The 24850-nt window shown below is 39.3% G+C and overlaps 1 protein-coding gene across 2 annotated transcripts in view; it reads right to left on the bottom strand.

The window, feature by feature from the left end:
* Positions 1-24850, bottom strand: part of NECAB1 (N-terminal EF-hand calcium binding protein 1) — a 194402-nt gene that overhangs the window by 40327 nt on the left and 129225 nt on the right. For both annotated transcript variants that reach the window (XM_086695896.1, XM_086695895.1), the window contains exon 6: positions 8014-8150. In XM_086695896.1, coding sequence (XP_086552022.1) covers positions 8014-8150 — 137 coding nt within the window. The remainder of the gene's footprint in view (positions 1-8013; positions 8151-24850) is intronic.

Raw genomic sequence — 24850 nt, forward strand, 5'->3', positions numbered from 1 at the left:
ATATTGAAATCCCACTTAGCTGTGGTGAGTGATTTTTTTAAATTTATTGTTGGATTTGGTTTGCTAATATTTTGTTAGGATTTTGCATCCATGTTCTTCACAGATATTGGCCTGTAGTTCTCTATTGTAGTGTCTTTACCCAGTTTGGGTATCAGGGTAATGCTGGCTTCACAGAATGAATTTGGAAGTTATCCTTTCTCTTCTATTTTTTTTGGAATAGTTTGAGAAGAATGGGTATTAACTCTTCTTTAAATATTTGGTAGAATTCACCTGTGAAGTCATCTGGTCTTGGACTTTTGTTTATGGGGAGTTTTTGAATACTGATTCGATTTTATTGGTGATAATCAGTATTCTGAAAGAGTATTCTTAGTTATGGCTTTTTTTTTTTTTTTCGTTTCAGCACTTTGAATAATAGATCAAGCTACTCCCTCTGACCTGCAGTGTTTCTGCTGATTTTAATTATTATGTGTCTTGGTGTGGACCTGCTTGGGTTGATTTTATTGGAGGCTCTCTCTGCCTCCTCGATCTGGATGTCTGTTTCCTTCCTCAGATTCAGGAAGTTTTCAGCCATTATTTCTTCACATAAATTTTCTGCCCCTATTTCTCTCTCTTCTCCTTCTGGGATCCCTATAATGTGAATGCTATTGCACTTAATGGTGTCACTGAATGCCCCTAATCTATTCTTACTTTTTACTATTATTTTCTCTTTCTTGAGCTTGATTGCTTTATATCACTGTGTCTTCCAGGTTACTGATCCATTCTTCTGCTTCCTCTAGTCCACTACTGATTCCCTCTACTGTAGTTTTAATTTCTATTATTGTGATCTTCACCCCTGTTTTTTTTTTTTTTTTTTTTTTTTCATATTCTATGTCTTTGTAGAGGGTCTTTCTGAAATACTCTGGTCTTTTCTTGAGTCAGATGAGTATGTTTATGACCATTAATTAATTAATTTATTTATTTTTTTAATTTTTTTTTTAACATTTATTTATTTTTGAGACAGAGAGAGACAGAGCATGAATGCGGGAGGGTCAAAGAGAGAGGGAGACACAGAATCTGAAACAGGCTCCAGGCTCCGAGCTGTCAGCACAGAGCCCGACGCGGGGCTTGAACTCACGGATGTGAGATCATGACCTGGGCCGAAGTCGGACGCTCAACCGACTAAGCCACCCAGGCGCCCCGATGACCATTAATTTAAATTCTCCATCAGGTATATTACTTATCTCCATTTCACTTTGCTCTTTTGCTCTGAGTTCATCCTGTTCTTTCACGTGGGACATATTCCCTGTCTCCTCATCTTGCCCAACTTTCTGTGTCTGTTTCTATATATTAGGAAAGTCAGCTATGTCTCCTTCTCCTGAAAGTAGTGGCCTTATGAAGAAGAGGTCCTGTAGTGCCATGCAGTGCAATGCCCCCTGTTTACCAGAAGCTGGCATTTCAGGGGTGTCTCCTATGTGTGTTACATGCATCCTAATGTTTTGGCCAAGCTGTATTTGCCTTCAGTATAGTCAGCTGCAGTGTCTCTCTCTCTGTCTGTTGTGCCAGGGTTTGGTCCTTGTTTTGTTAGTGGGAAAGTCTGGTGCCACTTTGGCATTGAGTTTGGTCAAAGCAGGCATTTACCTGAACTATGGTCGCACTGATCTGCAAGGCACTCCCCCTATATTGTCTACTGAGTGGTTTCTGTTGGTGGGCAGGGCCTGCAGTCCGACGAGATGCCTGCCCCAGTCCACTTCTGGGGCCCCAGTGGAGCTGGTATGTGTGGTTACCTTTCCCCCTCCCCAGGGCAGAAGTAACTTTGGATTTGCATTGGCTACTGTATTGGATTCTTGCCTAATGCCACACCTGTAGCACCATTTTGGACCTGCCAAGTTGGATTACAGCAGACGGGCCTGCAGAAGAACATGGGTGTTGGGTATGCTCTTGACAAGCTAGATGAAGAGTGTTTATGCTGATTCCCGTAGGAGTCCATATATCTACTCTGAGGTGCATGGGAGGGAAATGATGCTTGCCAACTCCTTTGTTCCTGGAGAAGTCTCCCAAAGATTCCTCCTCCTCCAGCACACATTTTGAGATTTGTAAATAAATCTCCTTCCCATATATTCCCTGCAGTTTTCAAACTGCTGCTTCTATGCTGTATCTCAGCAGGAGGGCGGGAACTCAGTTTCTTTGAGGGCGGAAACTCAGTTTCCTATGGCCTTCCAGATCTTTTTTTTTTTTTTTTAAATTCTAGGTGTTAAGCCCCACTAATTCAAAGAACTAACGAAGTTGAGCCACTCTGTTTTTCAAATCCAAATGTTATAGGGGTTCGTCTTCCCTGTGTGGGTCCCTTGTGTCTGGGGTGCTTGGTCTAGAGTTCGCTCATCTCCCTTTTCCATGCTTACAGCGTCCCTCCCTACCACAGACAGTCGAGTGGGTCTATTTGGCTCCTGACTGTATCTCCACCCTTCCTACCACTTTCAAGGTGGCCTCTTCTCTACATTTATCTGTGGAAAGTCTGTTCTGCCAGTCTCCTGGTCATTTTCTAGGTTATTTACACTTATGTGGGTGTTACTTAGGTGTATCTATGAGACTATGTGAGCCTAGGATCCTTCTACTCTGCCATTTTTCCCAGAAGTCAGAGTGAAGAATTTTAGGTTGCAAACCATTTCCTCCTCAAATTTTGAAAAAGCTGCCTCACTGCATTCTAGCTTTTAGTGCCATTATTTAAAAAAATCTAGTGTCTTATTCATCCTCTGTGTTTGACCTAGTTTTTGGTCTGGGAGATTTTAGACACTTCTCTGTCTCTGGTATTCTGAAATACCATAATGGCATTCCTTGGTGTCAGATTTTACAATTCATTGTAATGGGCTCTTAGTCTGTTCTATCAACTTGGAAACTCATGTCCTTGTCTGAGAATTATTTCTTAGGTAATTTCTCTCCTTTTTTTCTCTATCTGAAATTACTACTTTTCAAATCTTGAACCTCTTGGACTACCCTATAGCTTTATTATTTTTCTTTCTTATATTTCATCTCTTTTTGAAAATGTCATCACACTTTTATCTCCAAATCTTGCTCACAGGTTCTTATTTCTGCAATCATAATTTCCAAGAGCTCTTTGAGTGCTTTGAATATTATTATTTTTAAGTAGCATCCTTTCCTTAATTCATAAATGCAATATTTTTTCTGTTTTCTGAGGGTATTGATGATTTTGTGGGGGGGGGAGTCTTCTTCTGTTCTCTGGATTATATGTTTGTTCTAAGTTTCTTTTTTTGTGTTTGATTTGTTCTCCTGGTTGTCCCTGCCTATTTCAGAGGGAAGAAAAGGGATGATTGGAGAGAGAGGCAGGGAGGGAGGGAGGGAGGGATGGGGAGAGAGGGAGAGAGGGAGAGAGGCAAAGAGAGAGGTGGGGGGGCAATTGCCAACTCACAGCCTCCACCGTAGAGTGGCCTGGCTAGGCCTATTCATTATGGGCACCATATCTTGGTACTTTAAGTCTGTCTCTTGGACTGAGAAAAGCCAGGGAAGCATCCCCAACTAGTGTATAAGCTCGCTGTAAGTGCTCTGAGTGGGTTTCAAAGCTCACCGTTCAGTATGGAGACTTTCATTTAATGCCTCAGTTTTTAGTATCATGTACTAACCCCTGCTGTGCGAGGTGTACATCTGTTCACCTTCTCCAGAACGAACATCTCTAGGCTTCCTCGAGGAGTCATCACACAGCACTGGGTGGAGCTTTCAGCAATACATTAGCCCTGCCTTCATCCCCACTGCACATGGTGAAGCCAATCCTTGAGCCTTTCTGAGGTTTTGTGATACCCATTACATTGCATTTTGGCTTCATACATTGTCTATATTTCATCTGTCTCAGAGCTTCTACATCAGTCATCACTAGATTCATTTTCTTTCCATATTCCAAGCTTCTATCTTGTTGGTTCCTCTATCCTTATCTTTGTAGGTTCATGACTCCTTTTTGTCCAGGCACTGTTAATGCCTTTTTTGAAAAGTTTAGGGAGGAAGGAGAAGAAGTCATGTTTACTCTCCAATCTTTAACTAGACCATCCTATGGAAAGTCAACTTTCTATCAATTTCAGTGGTCACGAGAATAGGATACTAGATCAGTTATTCTCTATGTTCAGGCTGAGGGAATATGAACTGTCTGAACTTTTATAATTACCTATGAGCTTCCCTGACTTCTATAATAGCCAACCATGAAAAGGAGAAAAATAACTTCCAAACCTAGAAGGAAATCAGTCATTTCTCTGGATAAAGGAGAACTTTGGAAAATAGAGTAAATTTTCAGATTCCATTATAAAAAAGAAATTCACATATAATTAAACTGTGTTCCCAGAAATCTGGTTTGTGAGGAATGGAGATTTATATAAGAGGACAGGGGCCTCTAGAGGGAAACTTCAGTGTAACATAATGATTATTCTTGTCATTGGCTATTAGGTACTTTCAGAAGACATGGAATTAAAGTGGCTCCCATTTACCAGTATGCCAGGACAGATACAAAGAGTGTTGTAGAACACCATCTGAAAATCTCACCTCTGTGGCATTCCAGCTGTACGCATCCCTTCTCTCTGAAATTGCCATTTTCACATGAATAGACACAGACATTCTGCCCAACATTGCATGTCTAACTCATTACTGCAGGATGACTGACACTGTGTGATTCCTCCCTGGGGTTGATAACTAGACTAGATGCCTTCCCAAAATTTGCTATATTCCAAAGAGGCTTTGTATCCCTAGGTTTCACAAATATTAAGCCTCACAGTAACACTGATGTTTAAGGGGAAGCCAATTACTATAACCCTGGGATTTTTAATGTTCTCTGCAGGTTCCAGCTGTTGACTATGCAGGGCATCATGGAGTCTTCCTTTATGTTACAAAAAACTGATGAGGTTTTGGGTACATTGATTTGACCTCTCCTCTCTGACCTAGCTCTAACTCTTCCCAAATCTTTACTATATACTGTTATGAGACTAATATTCCCTAAAACCTGGGACGCCTGGGTGGCTCAGTCAGTTAAACATACGACATCAGCTCAGGTCATGATCTCATGCTTCATGAGTTCTAGCACCGTGCTGGACTCTGTGCTGACAGCTCAGGGCCTGGAGCCTGCTTCAGATTCTGTGTCTCCCTCTCTCTCTGCCCCTCCCCTGCTCATGCTCTTTCTCGGTCTCTCAAAAAATAAAGAAAAACATTAAAAAATTAAATGTTTCCATTACATTTCTCTTTCATTTACAACCACCAATCTCGGATCATATGAAATCTAAATGCAGTATCTAGCTTTTAAGACCTTCTAGGGGTGCCTGGGTGGCTCAGTCGGTTAAGCATCCAACTTCGGTTCAGGTCACGATCTCACGGTTCATGGGTTCAAGCCCCACGTTGGGCTCTGTGCTGACAGCTCAGAGCCTGGAGCCTGCTTTGGCTTCTGTGTCTCCCTCTCTCTCTGCTCCTCCCCCACTCACGCTCTGTCTCTGTCTCAAAAATAAACATTTAAGACCTTCCCTGGCTTACATGCCAGGTAGGTTACTTTCACTGTCCCAGGTCTTCATCCACTGCTATTCTACATGGTTCCCTTTATTTGGGATTCCCTTTCATTCATTCAGTATCATATATTTAACATGTAGTTGCGCCAGGAAGAGGGAAACAAGGCAGAGCCCCTGTCGCTTAGAAACTCCAAGTCTCATGGGAGAGATAAGTAAACGACTGGGTTTGTAGGTACGTCTAAGTAGAGGGTACTGAGGAAATACACAGTGGTGGAGCAGGAGAAATAAAGACAGCAGTGCTGTCCAAGCAATGACCAAGCAAATGGGGAAGAGCCAGCCAGAAGAAAGGAGATGGTACTATGGGGTGGGTGAGAAGACCCATCCCCCCAGGGAGAATATTCTCTGCCATTAAATCTACCCTAAATATCCTGCTCAAGTCTTGTCTCCTCTGAGGCTTATTTACTGGTCTCTTACTTGATATCACAGGAAAAAGAGAGCCATCTTTCCTGTCTTGTTTTTTCCCCACCAACGAGGGCCCCTGGGGTTCTCCTGGCTTTGGTCTATGGTGACCAGCTGATTCGAAGACGAAACTAGGGAGAGGAGACACAGCACTTTTAAACATGAGCACAACTTGCACTCTTCCATCAGGGTCACCAGAGATTCTAAGTTGGACTTATGGGCACAAACTCATAGTGGAAACGAGTTTTTTCTTTGCTTTTTACTTTATTTTTAATGAAACCTCCCCAGGTGGAGTACCATGGATTTGGGGTGGGATGTGGGCATCCCTGGGTACCTTGATCAAATCCTGTACAACAGCACTACCCAGACTTACATCAGACCTGTTATAGTTCTTATTCTTCCAGGCTCTGTTTGAGCTAGAAACCTATAAATAAAATATTCATGAGTCCTCCAATGTCTTTCAGTTCTGCATTATCACATTCTTTCTCATTAAACACAGCTGCAGCTGTTGGTAGCTTTCACAGGGGGTCAAGGCTAGCCTGTGGCCTGACACAAAAAACAGCTGTTCATTATGTATTCACTATATAGCGGTGTATGTAGAATTCAAGTTTGCAGGAGATGACCATAGACAAAACCCAAAATGCAGGTGAAGAAGGGAAGGGGAGCACTTTTGCAGGCCTCTTCCCAGGGGGCTACTAATTGACTCTAAAAAGGGAGAATCTATTTTGCGACAAGAAAATCTAGACACAACCAAGAAACCAACCTTAACTTCCCGTTTGGAACCTGAAATCAGTATCACTGTGTTTCAAGATACTCCGTTGTCCTCTGCTCAAACTTGCGGAACTGGCTGACTGCTTTTCTAAAGCTCTGTTACACCTGCCATTTGAGATGGAATCACTCAATGCAGTGGAAAGAAGTTTATAATGTGAAAATGCTCCACAGATCCATTGAAGAGTGCACACCCATGTTCATCAGCTGCACAAGCTCATTAGATTGGAGATTAGAGGCTTTTTTGTTAGGATTTGGTGGTGCTCACTCATTTTGACATTGTAAACACATGGTTGAAAATTCCCCTGTTTCTCTGAGATGTCCTAATGATTATGTATCCATTAATTTGTTTAGAAAAATTGGCCCTACTGAGTACTTTATTAGCAGCCTGTTCAAAAAAGCTACTGTGTGGTTCTCCCTAACTTAAAATGCAAAAAGTTAGATGGTCACATATCTAGGTTTGAAGTAACACATGCAAAAATATGTTGCATAAGCATGAGTTTTGCCAAGCCCTTCTCTAGCTTGCAAGGTATAAACAATGGTAACTCAAGAAAGTACCAACTGTTGGTTGGAATAATTTTTATGTCTGCTTTACACATTTCTAATTCAGGTTTCTCTTTAGCATTAGCACCTTTATTTATACAGCTTTTATAATCTCATTACTTATCTTGTCCGTGATATTACTTGGTGGTCTTGAATTTTGAAAACTTTTCCTACCATCCATTTTTCTCTATTTCCTTAAATAAAAAGGCTGATTCTATTCCGAAGTCCCCAGGTACATCCAGTTCATTTGGCCTCTTGGTCTCTTTTCTATCACTTCCACATTTTCACATAATACTCATTTGCAAGACGAGCCCAAATCCCATCAGGAAATTCCACACAATTGTCTTTCACTCTCTCTCCATATTTAACCTTTTGCTTTTCCTAAATTCTTGGCAAGTTTTTTCCCTTTCTGTATGATAAGTATCACTTTGCACCGTGCATTATGGTTTTACTGTTCATGTCTTATTTACGTATTAGATTTTAGCCTCCTGAAAAGTCAGGACTTTGTAAAATGTATCTTTATGTTACCGCAGTGTCTTTTAAAGACTTCTTCATCTATTAAATCCTCAATTTAAATTTGTTGAATAAACGATGGACAGTAAAAGTAGAATGGCCTCTTGTAGAGGAAAATATAAGGCAAGAACCCAACGGTGGTTCCTGTCATTCCATTTAAATTGATTAATTTTCATTTTTAGTTTTCATTAGTTTAAGCATGAATGCCCCTCAACTGGTATTTCACAGTAAGTAGCAAGACACCCTATGAAAATATTTAACTTGCCTTTCTTGACGGGTTTGCTCCTCAGTAGTTTCCATGGCACATTCCAGAGAATTCTGGAGAGACTGAAGCTGATTCAAGGTCTCCTTCAATAAAAATCGAGTTACAAATTGTTCCAAGTTGGAGGCCTCTTGGTAGTCCTAAAGATGACCAAACAAAGGCAGTTACAAGTATGGGAAGGAAAAAATATCCAAGAGTCGTTTTCCCCCATGTACCCAGCAATCTCAGATCAATCCTCGAGGAGAAACAAAGGCAGACATGTTGGCCCTGGAGGCTGGGGCAGAGCTCTATTCACCCACCAGCAGTTGCATATAAGAACTGCAGAGACCACAGGAATATCTCTCATCTTCCACTGCACATGCATCAACATAAGGAAAAAGGACAAAACAAGCAGAATTATGGAACAGGCATATGTATAAAAGGAAAAGAATATTCTCTGGAGAAAAAAAAAGGTTGGAATGTGATTAACTCAGCTTGTTCTGTGCTTCATTTAAGTAACAACCACACCATCATGTATTTTCTCCATTATCAACTAAATGAAGTCACGTTTCAGCAACTGGCTTAGTTCCCTCTTGATGTATTTATTATGCCTGATCTGTATTATACTGAAGCCAAAGGAAATTATGTGTAGTTATCCCCAAACTCAGAAAATGTTAGGCATGGAATATTTAAACAGTTTGCTAAATCTGCTTATGTCCCTCCCTCACGAACCTACCTGAAGCTCAATTGTATCTAAATGCCACAAAAGCACTGTTCCTTCAAACAGCCCCAAGTCTACCCGGAGATCATTGCATACAGAGTAGCCGTACTTGGCAAGTTTAGTTTTTGGAGACAGGTGGGCTGTACATGGTGCCACCTGCTGCTCTCTTCTACAGTCTCAGGGAGAACCAGGAAAGAAATGAAAATCAGGTTGGCATGGGATCCAGCTGCCCAAGCCACTCTTTCATGGCATGAGACCAGCCAGTGAAACCTCATTTTCTAGATTATTGGGTGGGAATGATACATACAAGTTCAGCTAAGAAACAGATTTATCTAGCTCTGTCCCTAGATGACTTTTCACAGTTGAAAATACAAAACTGAAAGGAGTGACTGTGACAAGATAATGCCGGAAGTTACGAGGTGCTGGGACATCTCATGTCATGGTTGGAAACTCAGAAAAACCAAGATGTAGTTATTTAATCTCTCTGGGTCTCAGTTTTCTCATTTACAAATCAGGCTATAACTCAGGCATATATTCCATCTCAAAATGGTCTATGTTTCCACCAACTCGGAATTAGGAAATACTGGATTGTGGCTTCCTCATGGAAATTACTTTGGAAATTTTCTTCTGATAGCAGAACCACCTACTGCCCTAGAAACCTTCATTTCATTCCTATTTTGAAATCATTAAATGCCTCAATTATCAGTTTCTTTTTAAGTGCATTCTTGTAGGTGAACACAGAAAATTCCCTTATCTATCCTATCTAATGATCCGATTTGAAATGTAAAAATTTTCATGCCTTTAAACTCCACCTAAGAAACTAACCATAAACCAAAACATTACATGCTTATAATAACCTAAGAGTTTTTGTGAGTTAATTCAAGGTAAAAACACACCACATATTTAGTTTTATCAAACAGATTGCTACTTAGCAGCAATAAAAACTTCAAAAAATTATTTCTCGATGTGTTTTTTTTTTAAACTGAGAATTTTGAGAAGAAAATGTGATAGAAAAAAAGGCATGTGCTTGATTCTTTCCCCCTAGTCATTTCCCTTTTGAGAAAGCATATTTTTAAAATAGAATTTATTTAAAACATTTTTTAAAAATAAAAACAATTTATTAAAATGCCAAGACAGCGTAATGGTGTAGTCAGAGATTATGCCAATTACATTTGCATCTCAGTATACACCACGACTAATCCAAAGCTAAACTATGAAGTTTTATACCTATTCGGAGACAGCCCGTAAGGTTTCGAAGGAAGCGTACATTTACTGAGCAACGCGTTGTCCCATCAGCCTGGCTCTTTCCTCAGTTAAATGCTAAGTATGTGTCACGTCAGAATGATAGAACTAATCGCATATCATTGCAATCAGATTTTAGCTTCTTAGACTCAAAGGTCACACCTTATACCTCTGTGGGCCTCATGGTGCCCACAACAGATAACTCACTCAATATTTGATTGCAGAGAAACTCCTCTAAGTCTAAAAATTGATTGCATTAGCTATTGTGGTCTTAACATATTACGATTTGGGTGACGTTTGAGTGCAATACTTAAGGACAGTTAAAATCTGACAACTGGCTATTCCACGGCAGCAAAGTAAGAAGTGATTTTGATACTGAGACATCTGTCTCCCTCTGATGAGGGTTTGCTATCATCACGAGTGACTCTTCAGACAACACTAAGAGGTGGCACAACCAGCTAGTACACTGTGAATGGCTGATGCCTTGACATTGAGAGGGGTGGGAGATGGGGTTAAGGTTTTGGGGGACTCAGTTCTTTGAGTCAATACAAAGATTGGCTGTTACGTGCTACCACCCCTGGATCATGAGAAAAGAGCCTCTTTCTTTCTTTTCTTTTCTCTTTTCTTTTCTTTCTTTATCTTTATTTTTGAGAGAGACAGAGTGTGAGCAGGGGAGGAGCAGAGAGGGAGACACAGAATTGGAAGCAGGATCCAGGCCCTGAGCTGTCAGCACAGAGCCCAACACAGGGCTCAAACTCACGAACTGTGAGATCATAACCTGAGCTGAAGTCTGACGCTCAATCGACTGAGCCACCCAGGCGCCCCTAAAACAGCTTGTTTTCTAATATTCCTGTTTATCCTTCCAGACCCTACTCATGGCACCGCCTTGGTAGAGCCTTTCCTTTCCCTGATCTACCACTTTGCTTCGTGGGATTAGGCACACTTCCTTTCCCTTCTCTGTGTTCTGAGCCAGAGGAACTGGTTAATATGCAATTTATCACTGTATATTATAATGCTGTCCTACTTGCCCATCTCCCACATCCCAGGCGAGCTCTTTAAAGGTGGGAAATAAGAGGTGTTTGGGGGGTTCAATCAGTTGAGCTTCTGACTTTTGATTTTGGCTCCAGTCATGATCTCATGGTTCGTGGGACTGAGCCCCATGTCCGCCTCTGCAGGGACAGCACGGAGCCTGCCTGGATTCTCTCTCCCTCTCTCTGCCTCTCTCCCACTTGTGCATGTGCTATCTCTCTCTCTCTCTCTCTCCCTCTTAAAATAAATAAATAAACATTAAAAGAACCCATAAAGGTAGGAAATATACCTTATAATCATCTCTGCTTCCAGAATGCCCAGAACAAAGCCCAGCTCATAGCATGGTGCTTAAATGTTTAAAGGGTATGTGCACAACGGGACGCTACCTGTAGATTCAGGCACCAGAGGACGTATCTGGGCATCAGAAACTATTTTTGCCTTCCCCCAGGCACCAGCTGCTTCCCCCTGCCTCTCACCCTTGCCAGGGGCAGACACTGCTGTCCAGCCTGTCTGGTCGTGTGGGCTCTGCAATAAATGGAAATAAAGCTTTGTTCTTAACAGACTGTCCTCATTTCATTTTCTAGACCATGTGTTAGTCTTCTTTCCTTCCCTTCATCTGAATCCCAAGGTTTAGGACTGCAGACCCAGGTGGCATGGATTCAATCCCCCTTTCCTTCTCTGGGACGTGCAGCAGATGTTCCTTTGGAAGGTGGTGGCAAAAAAAGCAGATGGAAAATTAAATAGATAACAAGCTGGAAAATGTCAAAGCCTGGTCCTCTTTATTCTCAACAAATGTGTTGGTTGTGCAGGTACAAAAAGGGGTCTTTGCATGCTGAACTCCCCGAAGACTAGTATGTTGGCTTAAGACACACATTCCTTTGAGCAAAATCCAGAAGGCGAGAAACTGGCAGAAAGAACATCCACTCATCTACGAAAGCAGCAAAAACACGTACAGATGGTACCTGATATCCAGATTCTGCCACTTTTTTCAAAAACAGTTTAGTCCTTTATGTCTATTGGAAAGGTTATAGGCAAATGAAGGTTAATTATATGTTTCTCAGATCCCAATACTGTTTATTCATGTCTTTGACAACTGTCATTTAATCTTGAAGCGGAAATTGTTAACAAACTAGCATTAATATTTCCGTTTGTGCCTTTGGAAAGCCACACTGTGAACAATCCGCCTATTTCTTTTATATGGAGCTGGGACAGGGTGAGGATTTATTCAAGTAAAAACCCTAGCATTAGAAGCACAGTCCTTTAAATATCAGGTTTCTTAGGACACTGCCTGTGCATCTTAATTGTCAGATCATTTCTCAGAAAGCAAGCCCCTGCCCATCAGGGTGATGGAAGAGCAGAGATCTCAGCTATTAACCCACCATGAATCATCTGAGTTAATTAGGAAAATCAGAGCATCAGTCTTCCCTGTTTGTATTTGCCCTACTTGAAAATTAATCAGGTCGGTGACATCCAGCCTCAGTGTCTTCTTGTTTATGAGATCAGATGCAATCGGACTTGGGGGGTGGGGGGGAGGGCTTCTGACTTCCTTTTGATCTAAGCCCTGCAGCTATCCGTGTTCTTGTGTGAGACGTCTGTGCCTGATTCTGTAACAGGAAAAACTTCACTTCTACAAGGATAAGGGTATCTTTTTCTTTTTCTACTCCCCCGCAAACTGTTGCCCTTTAAAAACAGTAACTGGGGGCGCCTGGGTTGCTCAGTTGGTTGGGCGTCCGACTTTGGCCTATGTCATGATCTCACCATTCCCGAGTTCAAGCCCCATGTCGTCGGGCTCTGTGCTGACAGCTCAGAGCCTGGAAACTGTTTCAGATTCTGTGTCTCCCTCTCCCTCTCTGCCCCTCCCCAACTCATGCTCTGCCTCTATCTCTCAAAAATAAATAAACGTTGAAAAAAATTTAAAAAATAGTAGCTGGTTTACACTGCTTTATCTATGTCCTATTTCTTTAGACATTCTTAGACTTTCATTTTAAATGACTTTTCTTTTAAACTGGGAGAATACTATATCAAATTTAACCCTTAAAAAATAAAAAATAAATAAATAAGTAACTGGCCCTTAATTCAGAGTCTTAAAAATTGACTGAGGTTAATTCCAGATAGGTCTTTAGAAATTTTAGAGAGCAAAATGAGAGATTACAATATTTTCACATGCAGATCCCCAAGGATTCAAGGAATTATAGATTTGCAGGTTAGTGAAAGAAAAAAAACAAGGCTCTAATCGTGGAATAAAATGTTACTAAATAACCAATAAAGTTCAACAATTTTCAAGCCCCATCTTAACTAGCTATTCTATAGTTTGAAAGCAGAAAATACTTTGGAGATGAGTCGTATAATTTAACATCTTTACAATGGCAAACTCCACTGTAGAGGGCTCATGTTGAAGTTATCAAAGATTGATTTCATGTAGGCTTCTTTCCTCTGGCTCCTTCTATTGTTGTGTTTTATAATAGGAGACTCTAACAAGAACATATGGTCCCTTGAATGTCTATGCCCAAAGAAGAATCCCATTCTGCTGTGAAGTGATCTTCTTCAAACAAGTGGAATTTTGGCAAAACCAAAAAAAAAAAAAAAAACCCCCAAAACCTGCATTTGAAGGTTGGAGAGTCGGTCCAAAATGAGGGTTAAGAGCTAACAGATGAAGTCTTGGGTCGCATTCATCATATTATTATCATAATAACACAGTGTGGTGATTAAGAATCTGGGTTTGAAGACAGTTACACATAAGTTCTAATCAGTGTTATGCTACTCAACAGGAGTGTGAGCTTGGGGAAGTATTCAACCTAAGTCCCTGTTTCCCTAACTACAGGTAAGAACAGTCAATCTCATAAACTAGTGAGGATTGAACGAAATAGAGCCTGTAAAGCACATGTTAAGCACATGTCAAGCACATGCTAGCACATGTCTAGCTTATAGTTTCTGATAAATGTTCATCGTTGCTATCAATCCATTGTAGTACGGATATTACAAAGTGTAATGCATAGGTAATTGGCTCAAAATTCACAAGGCCTGAACTTGAATGCTGTGATAACAGTTCACTTCAGAATTTTGCTGGGATAATTATAGGTTGGTGTTCAGTGTGTAGCAGACTCTTCACAAATATTAATTTTTTGGAGTTCCTTCTACGTATATTTTGTACTGCACATCTGTTATCTTTCTTATTCAGAAATGTGTAACTTTTACACACATATTTCTTACCATATTGAAGCTGTGACTCATGGGATTCAAGCTTTGAGAAGGGTCAGTTAAAAATATGGATTTCAGTGGATGCAAAAATTCTCAACAAGATACTAGCAAATCGAATCCAAAAGTACATTAAAAGAATTATTCACCATCATCAAATGGGATTTATTTCTGGGATGCAAGGCTGGTTCAATATCTGCAAATCAATCAATGTGATATATACCACATTAATAAAAGAAAGGATAAGAACCCTATGATCCTCTCAATAGATGAAGATTAAGCATTTGACAAATCACAACATCCTTTCTTGATAAAAAACCTCAAAGTAGGGACAGAAGGAACATACCTCTATAGCATAAAGGCCATATATGAAAGACCCACAGCTAATATCATCCTCAATGGGAAAAACTGAGTGCTCTCCTCCTGAGATCGGGAACACAACAGGGATGTCCACTCTCACCACTGTTGTTTAACATAGTCCTACTTTCAGAAATCATAAACAAAAAGAAATAAAAGGCATCCAAATCAGCAACGAGGAGGTCAAACTTTCACTCTTTGCAAATGACATAATACTCTATGTAGAAAATCTGAGAGACTCCACTAAAAATTACTAGAACTGATACATGAAATCGGCAAAGTCACAGGATATAAAATCACCATTTGGAAATCTGTTGCATTTCTATATACCAACAATGAAGCAGCAGAAAGAGAAATCAATGAATTGACTGCATTTACAATTGCATTAAAATCCATAAAATACCTAGGAATAAACCTAACCAAAGAGGGAAAAGATCTGTACTCTGAAAACTATAGAACACTTATGAAAGAAATTGAAGAAGACACAAAGTAAAATGTCTATACTACCCAAAGCAATCTACACACTCAATGCAAGGCCTATCAAAATAACACCAGCATTTTTCACAAAGCTAGAACAAACAATTCTAAAATTTGTATGGAACCAGAAAAGACCCCAAATACTCAAAGTAATGCTGAAAAAGAAAACCAAAGCTGGAGGCATCACAATTCCAGACTTCAAGCTGTATTACAAAGTTGTAGTGATCAAGACAGTATGGTACTGACACAAAAATAGACACATAGATCAATAGAACAGAACAGAGAACCCAGAAATGGACCCACAACTATAAGGTCAATTAATCTTTGGCAAAGCAGGAAAGAATGGAAAAAAGACAGTCTCTTCAACAAATGGTGTTAGAGAAACTGGACAGTGATATGCAGAATGAAACTGGACCACTTCTTAAATCATACACAAAAACAAATTCCAAATGGTGAAAGACCTAAATATGAGACAGGAAACCATCAAAATCCTAGAGAAGAAAACAGGCAGCAACATCTTTGACATGGGCTGGAGCAACTTCTTACTAGACGCATCACTGTAGGCAGGGAAAACAAAAGCAAGTGAACTACTGGGACCTCATCAAAATAAATGGCTTCTGCACAGCAAAGGAAACAGTTAACAAAACTAAAACGTAATTGATGGAATGGGAGAAGATATTTGCAAATGACACATCAGATAAAGGGTTAGTATCCAAAATCTATAAAGAATTTATCGAACTCAACACCTAAAAAACAAACCAGTGAAGAAATGGGTAGAAGACATGAATAGACACTTTTCCAAAGAAGACATCCAGATGGCTAACAGACACATGAAAAGATGCTCAGCATCCCTCATCATCAGGGAAATACAAAGCAAAACCACAATGAGATACCACCTCACATCAGTTAGATAGCTAAAATTAACAACTCAGGAAACAACAGATGTTGCCGAGGATGTGGAGAAATGGGAACCCTCTTGCACTGCTGGCGGGAATGCAAACTGGTGCAGCCACTCTGGAAAACAGTGTGGAGGTTCCTCGAAAAATTAAAAATAGAATTATCCTACGACCTAGCCATAGCACTACTAGGAATTTATCCCAAGGCTACAGGAGTGCTGATTTGTAGGGGCACATATATCACAATGTTAATAGTAGCACTACCAACAATAACCAAATTATGGAAAGAGCCCAAATGTCACTCAGATGATGAATGGATAAAGAAGTGGTATATACATACAATGGAATACTACTCGGTGATGAAAAAGAATCAAATCTTGCCATTTGCAACAATGTGGATGGAACTGGAGTGTATTATGCCAAGTGAAATAAGTCAGAAAAAGACAGGTATTATATGTTTTTACTCATATCTGGAATTTGAGAAACTTAACATAAGACATAGGGGATGGGAAGGAAAAATAAGTTGCAAATAGAGAGGGAGGCAAACCATAAGAGACTCTTAAATACAAAGAACTGAGGGTTGTTGGGACTGGGGGTTCAGGGAAAATGGGAGATGGCCATTGAGGAGGACATTTGTTGGCATGAGCACTGGGTGTCGTATGTAAGTGGTGAACCACAGGAATCACTGCCAAAGCCAAGACTACACTGTATACACTGTATGTTAGCTAACTTTACAATAAACTATTAAAAAAAATAAAAATATAACTACCCTATGACCCAGAAATTGCAGTACTACCTATTTATTCAAAGGATATACAAATACCAAGGGACACATGCACCCCAGTATTTATAGCAGCATTATCAACAATAGCCAAATCATGGAAAGAGCCCAAAATATCCATCAACTGATTAATGGATAAAGGTGTGGTATACATTACTCAGCCATCAAAAAGAATGAAATCTTGCCATTTGCAACAATGTGGATGGAGCTAGAGTGTATTATGCTAAGCAAAATAGGTCAGTCAGAGAAAGACAATTACCATTTGATTTTACTCACTTGGAATTTAAGAAACAAAACAGATGAAGATAAGGGAAGGGGGAAAAAACAGAGGTAAGCAAACCATCAGAGACTCTTAACAACAGAAAACAAACACTCAAACTACTCCTGAAGCCAATACTACATGTTAACTAATTTGAATTTAAATAAAATCTTAGAAGAAAAAAAAACACAAAAGCCAACCAACAAACAAAACAAGACAAAATGTGAAGTTCACCTGCAAAAGAAATTAAAAAGTGTTTCTATTCTTGATTTATTTCTCATCAAGGATAGCACAGGGGACCCAACTTCTTGCATTCCTATTTATAACCTCTGAATTCTTTAAGCCATATCCTCTTCCAGATCATTTTATTTTCCAGACCCTCTTCAAAATTCCTTTTCAGTCTCTAACCTGATTTTATTTCCTTTTCCCTTTTTCTCCCCCAGATCTTTGTATGTATATGGGTGAAGCCACTATAAGTCTGGTTCTAGTCACCTGGACCAATTCCCTTATTCTGCATCACAGAAGTGTAGAAACTAGAAAAATCATAACAGGAGGATTTGGGGAAGATGGCCACATTGGTGGCATAGCTTTTGAAACTCCTGGAATCCACTCATAAAGGCAGAGCAAACAGATAAGAACAACAACAAAACCCCCACCAACAACAAATACAACAAAACGAGATTTGAAGGTATTATCATGAAACTCAAATTACAAGTGGGTAGGAATAAAATCACTGACAGGCACAAAATCTGCACGGCATGGTACCACTGGGTATACAGGAAGAAACAAAGGGAAGTAATGGGCTGTGTGACAGACCTGAGGACAAAAGGACTCCAAGACAGCTAACAAATATTCAGTAGAAAGCAGAATTAGCTAACTTGAGAACATCAGCTAAACCTGGAAAGAGTTTTATCCAAAAGTGGGTGAACATAAATATCCTAGTAAAGCCTATAGGGCTGGAACCGTGGAGGACCCGTGGACTCTTAGAATCAACTAGCTAATACTGTAAGCTAGGAGGGCCCCACATTGAAGGGAAACTGTGGGAAGTCAAATCAAAGCTGAGTAGGACAGGGTCACAGAGATTTTAAAGAAAAGAAGATTCACTTAAAAGGAGGGGAGAGTAACAGAGCCAGGAACTCTCAGAGGGAAAGTCACTAAATTTTTTCAATACTACAAGACAGCCTCTGACAAGGGAGCTCTGTGAAGCCAGAAAAAGTATTATGTACATAGGCATCTTTTAAAAATTCAGGAAAATTAGTATTTTTTAAAGTGGGCTACAGAAAAGTATTAAGGTCTAATTTTATATAATGTATTATAAGAAAATGGAAATTAAAGAGCAGAACACCATTACTGCAGACAATGAAAGCACACCAGAAAGACAAAGTTCACAAAACAGAAGAAAAGTATAACTAAGTATTTTAAAATGAGAAAAGAATGGAGAAAAGAAACTGAAAAAATGAAAGAACAACAAGAATCAGATTATCTCAGAAACAAGGTGACAAAATTCAGAAAAGAATTAGACATAGAAGAAAATTATTTCAGAAATTAAGTCTAAATTAGAAGGAACACAAGAACACATAAACATAACAGATAATACCTTAATAAATAAAAATAAAAAGGAGGCAGTCCCTTAAGAATCAAAAGAAAATAAGGAAAAGCAAAAAGACTGGAGAAAAAATGACAAATATTGAAGACAAAGAATACTCAACACACTATAATAGAGTGCTTTTTTTAAAAATTTCTTTAATGGTTATTTACTTTTGAGAGAGAGAGAATGAGCGGCGGAGGGGCAGAGAGAGACAGAGACACAGAATCCGAAGCAGCTTCCAGGCTCTGAGCTATCAGCACAGAGCCCGATGTAGGGCTCAAACTCACGAACCGTGACCTGAGCCAAAGTTGGACACTCAACCAACTGAGCCACCAGGTGCCCCTAGCGTTCTTAAAGAAGTACCGAAACCATTACAGGAACAGTGCCAACACTAGACTCTATTATTCAAAAATGCTTTAATTAATTTTTTTTTTTTGAGAGAGAGCAAGCATGAGTTGGGGAGGGGCAGAGAGATAGGGAGAGAAAGAATCCCAAGCAGGTTCCACTCTGTCAGAACAGAGTCTGACTCAGGGCTTGATATCATGACTGTGAGATTATGACCTAAGCTGATATCAAGAGTCAGATGCTTAACTGATTGAGCCACCCAGGCACCCTAAGAATGCTTTTCTGAAATATGAAGACTTGAAATTAGATATTCAAAGTGTGAAAGGTGAAATAAAATCAAGTCATGGATGTCAAAGGTTGTAAAATGGAGTCGGAAGATCATTAAGGAGGTGAGCCTTATGCATACCATCTCATAGGTGGAACCATGAACTTTTGAACTGGGCCAAACCACAGATAATCAAGGATTCTGCAAGAACACCTATAACTTGCCACTGTATGAGACTCTTGCTTAGTGATAGCCTTAGCAACTAATTATGTTTAGGTAAGATTAGTGTTCTATACCCAACATCAATCAAAATTCTTTGTAAACAACTTATAAGGGCATTATCATTTTGTCATTAAAAATCCCTGAATCTTGCTCCCTAGGGGGACACTATTGGGATTTCTACCCAAATCTGTGTACCCCAAATGGCAATTCTTTGTTCCCAAATAAATGCTTTTGCTTATTAATTCCTGCCTATTGAGAATTTTAGATTGACCAAAGCACACCATATACCTAACAATATCAGCTCAGAACAAACATCAAGGCACATTTCTATAAAATTATTGGGCTTTAAAAGCCAAAGAAACAAATTCTTTGCGCACTTAGATATAAAGAGCAAATGACTTGTGGGGTTAAAAAAAAAAACAAACAAACCCAGGGGCGCCTGGGTGGCTCAGTTGGTTAAGTGACTGACTTTGGCTTGGGTCATGATCTCACAGTTCGTAGGTTCAAGCCCCACATCAGGCTGTGTGTTGACAGCTTGGAGCCTGAAGCCTGCTTTGGATTCTGGGTCTCCCTCTCTGTCTTCTTCTCCCCCACTTGTTCTCTCTCTCGCTCTCTCTCAAAAATAAACATTAAACAATATTAAAAAAAAAACCACCCAAAACTGGATCACCGTGAGACTTTCCAAAAGCAACATTTTTATGTCAGAAGTGAACTGCACCATGAGAAGGCAATCAGCAAAATCTAGACTATGAGCACCTCTCTAAAGAATTGCAGGGTTATCTGTAAATTCAAAGAGATGTTAACACACATTAAAATGGGCACAACTAAAGTAAAGATTTTAGAGACGAATATCAGTGTGATGAAACCGTAATACCATGCAAAGGAATGATTACTAGAAGAAATCTGTTTGGTCGTTATATCCAGGTGGAGAGAAGACAATTGGGACAAGGCACATGGAAGATCTGGAGGGGCTGGTAGGTTTGGGTTTTGATCTGGGTGGGGGTTTAAAGAGTGTTTGCCTATAATCATTAGTTCTACACGTGATTTTTGTGACTTTCCTCCTTTTCATTTTATTTTTATTTTTATTTTTTATTTATTTTTTCTTTTTTTTAATTTTTTTTATTTATTATTTTTTTTTTCAACGTTTATTTCTTTTTGGGACAGAGAGAGACAGAGCATGAACGGGGGAGGGGCAGAGAGAGAGGGAGACACAGAATCGGAAACAGGCTCCAGGCTCTGAGCCATCAGCCCAGAGCCCGACGCGGGGCTCGAACTCACGGACCGCGAGATCGTGACCTGGTTGAAGTCGGACGCTTAACCGACTGCGCCACCCAGGCGCCCCTCATTTTATTTTTATAAAAGGTAAGATATGTGTAGGAACCAGCCTGGTAGAGATACACTAGCCTCATATTTTTGAGAGACTGTGGGAGTAGAAAGATAAGGTCTATAAAATACAGAAGTCTTTGGCAGGCACCAGGACAAGAAAATCTGTAAACACTTCCAAATTAGTAATTTTTATCACCTCTCATATACTATCTGCTCAACTGCTAGCCTGTATTTTTCTGGAGTGTAACATAGAACCAAATGTTAAATTTTTCAGTATGAAGAGCACAGAGCTATATTTACACATGATTTGGGCTAAATTTATGTTTGTTGATGTTGTTAATAAAAGATCATTAAAATTTCTTCCCCATAAATATGCTGCTTTCTACCTTATAACTCACACGCTTTTCTTTGAATATCATTTTTAAGCACATGTAATACCTCAAGGGTAACATGCACTTGTAATCTGACTCCTTCTAAACAGTGTTATGTGTCAGATGGATAGTTCTATTTTAACCACAATCTTAAAATATGTGGAGTTAGTATGTCTAAGTTACTGAATTTTTCAGAGACAAATACATCTTCAAACGTCATTTGTGATCTTTCAGCTTTCAAAGACATAATATCTTTATCTTTGGTCTAAACAAACTCTATGACAGAGGAAAAAAGAGTTTTAAAATATTAGGAGCATTTACAAACAGAATATATGGGAAATAGTAGATGCTTAATATATATGAGTACTGACACATTTTTGGATTTCATTTGCATTTGTGGCTCACTTATGAATAGAATACCAAAACATTCCAGTAACTTTTTGTAAAGGAAGAAATATCACTGGTAATAGATCACTTCTTCAGAATAATAAATAGGCAAGTATTTTCACCAGTGGGACTGAAATAATTACAAATGTTGTATTTCATTAAATATGAAGTGTCATTAATTATAACATGCATCTTTTTTTTTTTTTTTGTATTTTGTACACCACTAGGAAATAAAAATATCTGTAATTCAGTGTTATACCATCAAGTACAAGCTTGTATCCCAACTGCATAGATATTAAAAAATGAAAAGATACACCTCTTAGAGATTGATGAAATACAGGGTTTTGCCACATTTCAATATGGTAATGACTAACAACAAGAATACAGATGATCTCTTTGTACCTTAGTTTCATCCTGTTATGTCTTTCACATTTTAAAGATATTATACTGAGAGACAACACTGAACATTTCTGCTACAGAGTCAAGAAAACGGTCAATGCAAGAAGGAACTGGCTACAGGCTGAAATCACAGCCACGACTTGCCTTTTTTTTTTTTTTTTTCTCAACATTTGTTTCTTTTTGGGACAGAGAGAGACAGAGCATGAACGGGGGAGGGGCAGAGAGAGAGGGAGACACAGAATCGGAAACAGGCTCCAGGCTCTGAGCCATCAGCCCAGAGCCTGACGCGGGGCTCGAACTCACGGACCGCGAGATCGTGACCTGGCTGAAGTCGGACGCTTAACCGACTGCGCCACCCAGGCGCCCCACGACTTGCCTTTCTTAAAACTGGGTTTGTGGCAAAGTCTCCTGGCTTGCTTTAGAAATATCTAGACAGGCTTAGTTGAAATCTTCATAAGCATCCAGAGGAATAAGTTAGGCATTCATGGTAGAAGTGTTTCTAGGGTATAAGGTCACTAAAGTAATGCAACTTGCTGATACATACGCACACCCTGGGTGGATTTCAAATAATAAAGACCCCCTGATTCCTAGATGATTAAAAATATATGGGAAACTATACAGGAAACACACATAACAGAACAATGGATTATAAAAACCTACCTAGATCCTCTTTTCTAAAAAAAGTCTTCTAGATGATTATACAGATTACTTACAATCAATTCTGAATATCTTATTTTCAAACTGGTAAATTGGAAGGTAGTACATTAAAAAATTTACTGGAAGCTCTGCTTTTGTCAACAGAACTTGTTAAATTTCCTAAAAAATACTTCTTTTACAAAATTATTAAAAGTATGACAAATATTTCAAAAGTATAGCCAAGCTTCTAAGAAAGTAAGAAAAAACCCAACAGTGCCCCAAATGAACAGGAAACAGATACACATACTATGAACAGGAAACACCCACAGACTACAATCTAGCACTGAAATCCTTGCTGTACTGTAAGCATTTCTGTAGCCAGAAGCTTCAAGTTTCAGATTGTAATAATTTTGGGGAGGAGATGAGTCAAGGTGGAGGGTTGGAATTGGAACACAGAAGTGATCATTATTGCCCATAAACAAAGGAAGACGACATTTTGTTTCAGGCTTAGCTATGAATACAAAAAATTCTTGAAAACTTATAACCAAAGCTAGTCCACATTAGAGTCTGAAGTTCAATATCTCTACCTGCAGGATCCAGGAGATCCCTAAACTGAGAGATTAATTTAAAGTACTTCTGTATTGGGGTGCCTGGATGGCGCAGTCGGTTAAGCGTCCGACTTCAGCCAGGTCACGATCTCGCGGTCCGTGAGTTCGAGCCCCGAGTCAGGCTCTGGGCTGATGGCTCAGAGCCTGGAGCCTGTTTCTGATTCTGTGTCTCCCTCTCTCTCTGCCCCTCCCCCGTTCATGCTCTGTCTCTCTCTGTCCCAAAAATAAATAAACGTTGAAAAGAAAAAAAAAAATTAAAAAAAAAAATAAAGTACTTCTGTATTAGTAATATCCTGGGCCACCTATCATAAAAAATATATTCTCTGTTTAGGAAATACATTATCAAAACAGATTTCTCAGAATACCCAAAGATTTAATCATACAAGTATGAATTCACAGCTGAAAAAATTTCAGTCTAACCATGTATCCATATTGCACAAAGAAAAAAAGAATCGTAAAAAAGACCAGAAACATGCTTCAATGATCGAAGAAATTAAAAAAAAAAAAGTAGTTGAAACATGAGAAAGGAAAGAGAGATTATAACAGAAAGGCAGGCAGATTTCAAAGGAAGCAAGAAAGAACTTTGAAAAAAGGAATTAAATACTCAATGGCTAGGTTAAATATGAGATTAGATACAGATAAGGAGAGAATTAGGGAATTAGAATATAAATCTGAAGTAATTACCAAATTGAAGCACAAAGGTGGACAATATGCAATAAAAGAGACAGAGAAAGGGAAAGGATCTAACTTTCTACACAATTCTAATAGGTGGGCAAAGAAAACTGAAAAGAGGCAACGGCCGAAAATTTTGCAGCACTGAACCAGGGTATGACATCTCAGATTCTGGAATCATAGCAGATGCCAAGCAGAATAAATAAAAGAGATATCAGCACTTGAATGCAATATAATAAAACTTCTTAAATAACCGAAGTACTAATATTTTATTTTCTCTTCCCTCCTGAGGAACCTACAGCTGAAACAGCATGAATAAATCCTTGTTCCAGCTCCCTCTGGACATGCAGCTGTTACACCAGTAGATGTGCTCTTCTATCTGCCACAAGGCAGAGGAAATTCCAATCATCGGCTCTCGCTTTTAGAATTCACCACAAGTAAGTGGTGAATCTCTCCCAAAGTCCCTTAAACTCCAGGGTGCAAGTGACGAATATTTTTCATGGGTCTCTTAAAGTCCTCCACTAGCTTAGACAAATCATCTGAAATTTCATTTTAGACTTTCAGCAAATAAAGGCTATATTGGACCTTCGCAATTTTTCACAGGCTATATTGGACTTTCCCCGGCTCCCTTTTAAAGTTACTGGTCCTGTATTTTTGCCTTATTTTTTCTATGATGTGTTCTTATTTTTTCTTATTGATTTACAGAGCATCTTTAAATGTTCTTGATACTAGTCCTTTGATAGCTGAGTTTTACAAATAGATTCTCCTGCTTTTTGTTTTTTTTTTCAAATTCTAAGTGCTATCTTTTTTTTTAATGTGAAATTTATTGTCAAATTGGTTTCCATATGACACCCAGTGCTCATCCCAACAGGTGCCCTCCTCAATGCCCATCACCCACTCTCCCTTCCCTCCCACCCCTCATCAGCCCTCAGTTTAGTCTCAGGTTTTTTTTGTTTTGGTTTTCAGTTTTCACATTTTTTTAAACTATGAAATTTATTGTCAAATTGGTTTCCCTACAACACCCAGTGCTCATCCCAAAAGGTGCCCTCCTCAATACCCATCACCCACCCTCCCCTTCCTCCCAC

Source organism: Puma concolor, chromosome F2 (assembly GCF_028749965.1).
Source record: "Puma concolor isolate L17-30 chromosome F2, mPumCon1.1.hap2, whole genome shotgun sequence".
Lineage (NCBI taxonomy): Eukaryota > Metazoa > Chordata > Mammalia > Carnivora > Felidae > Puma > Puma concolor.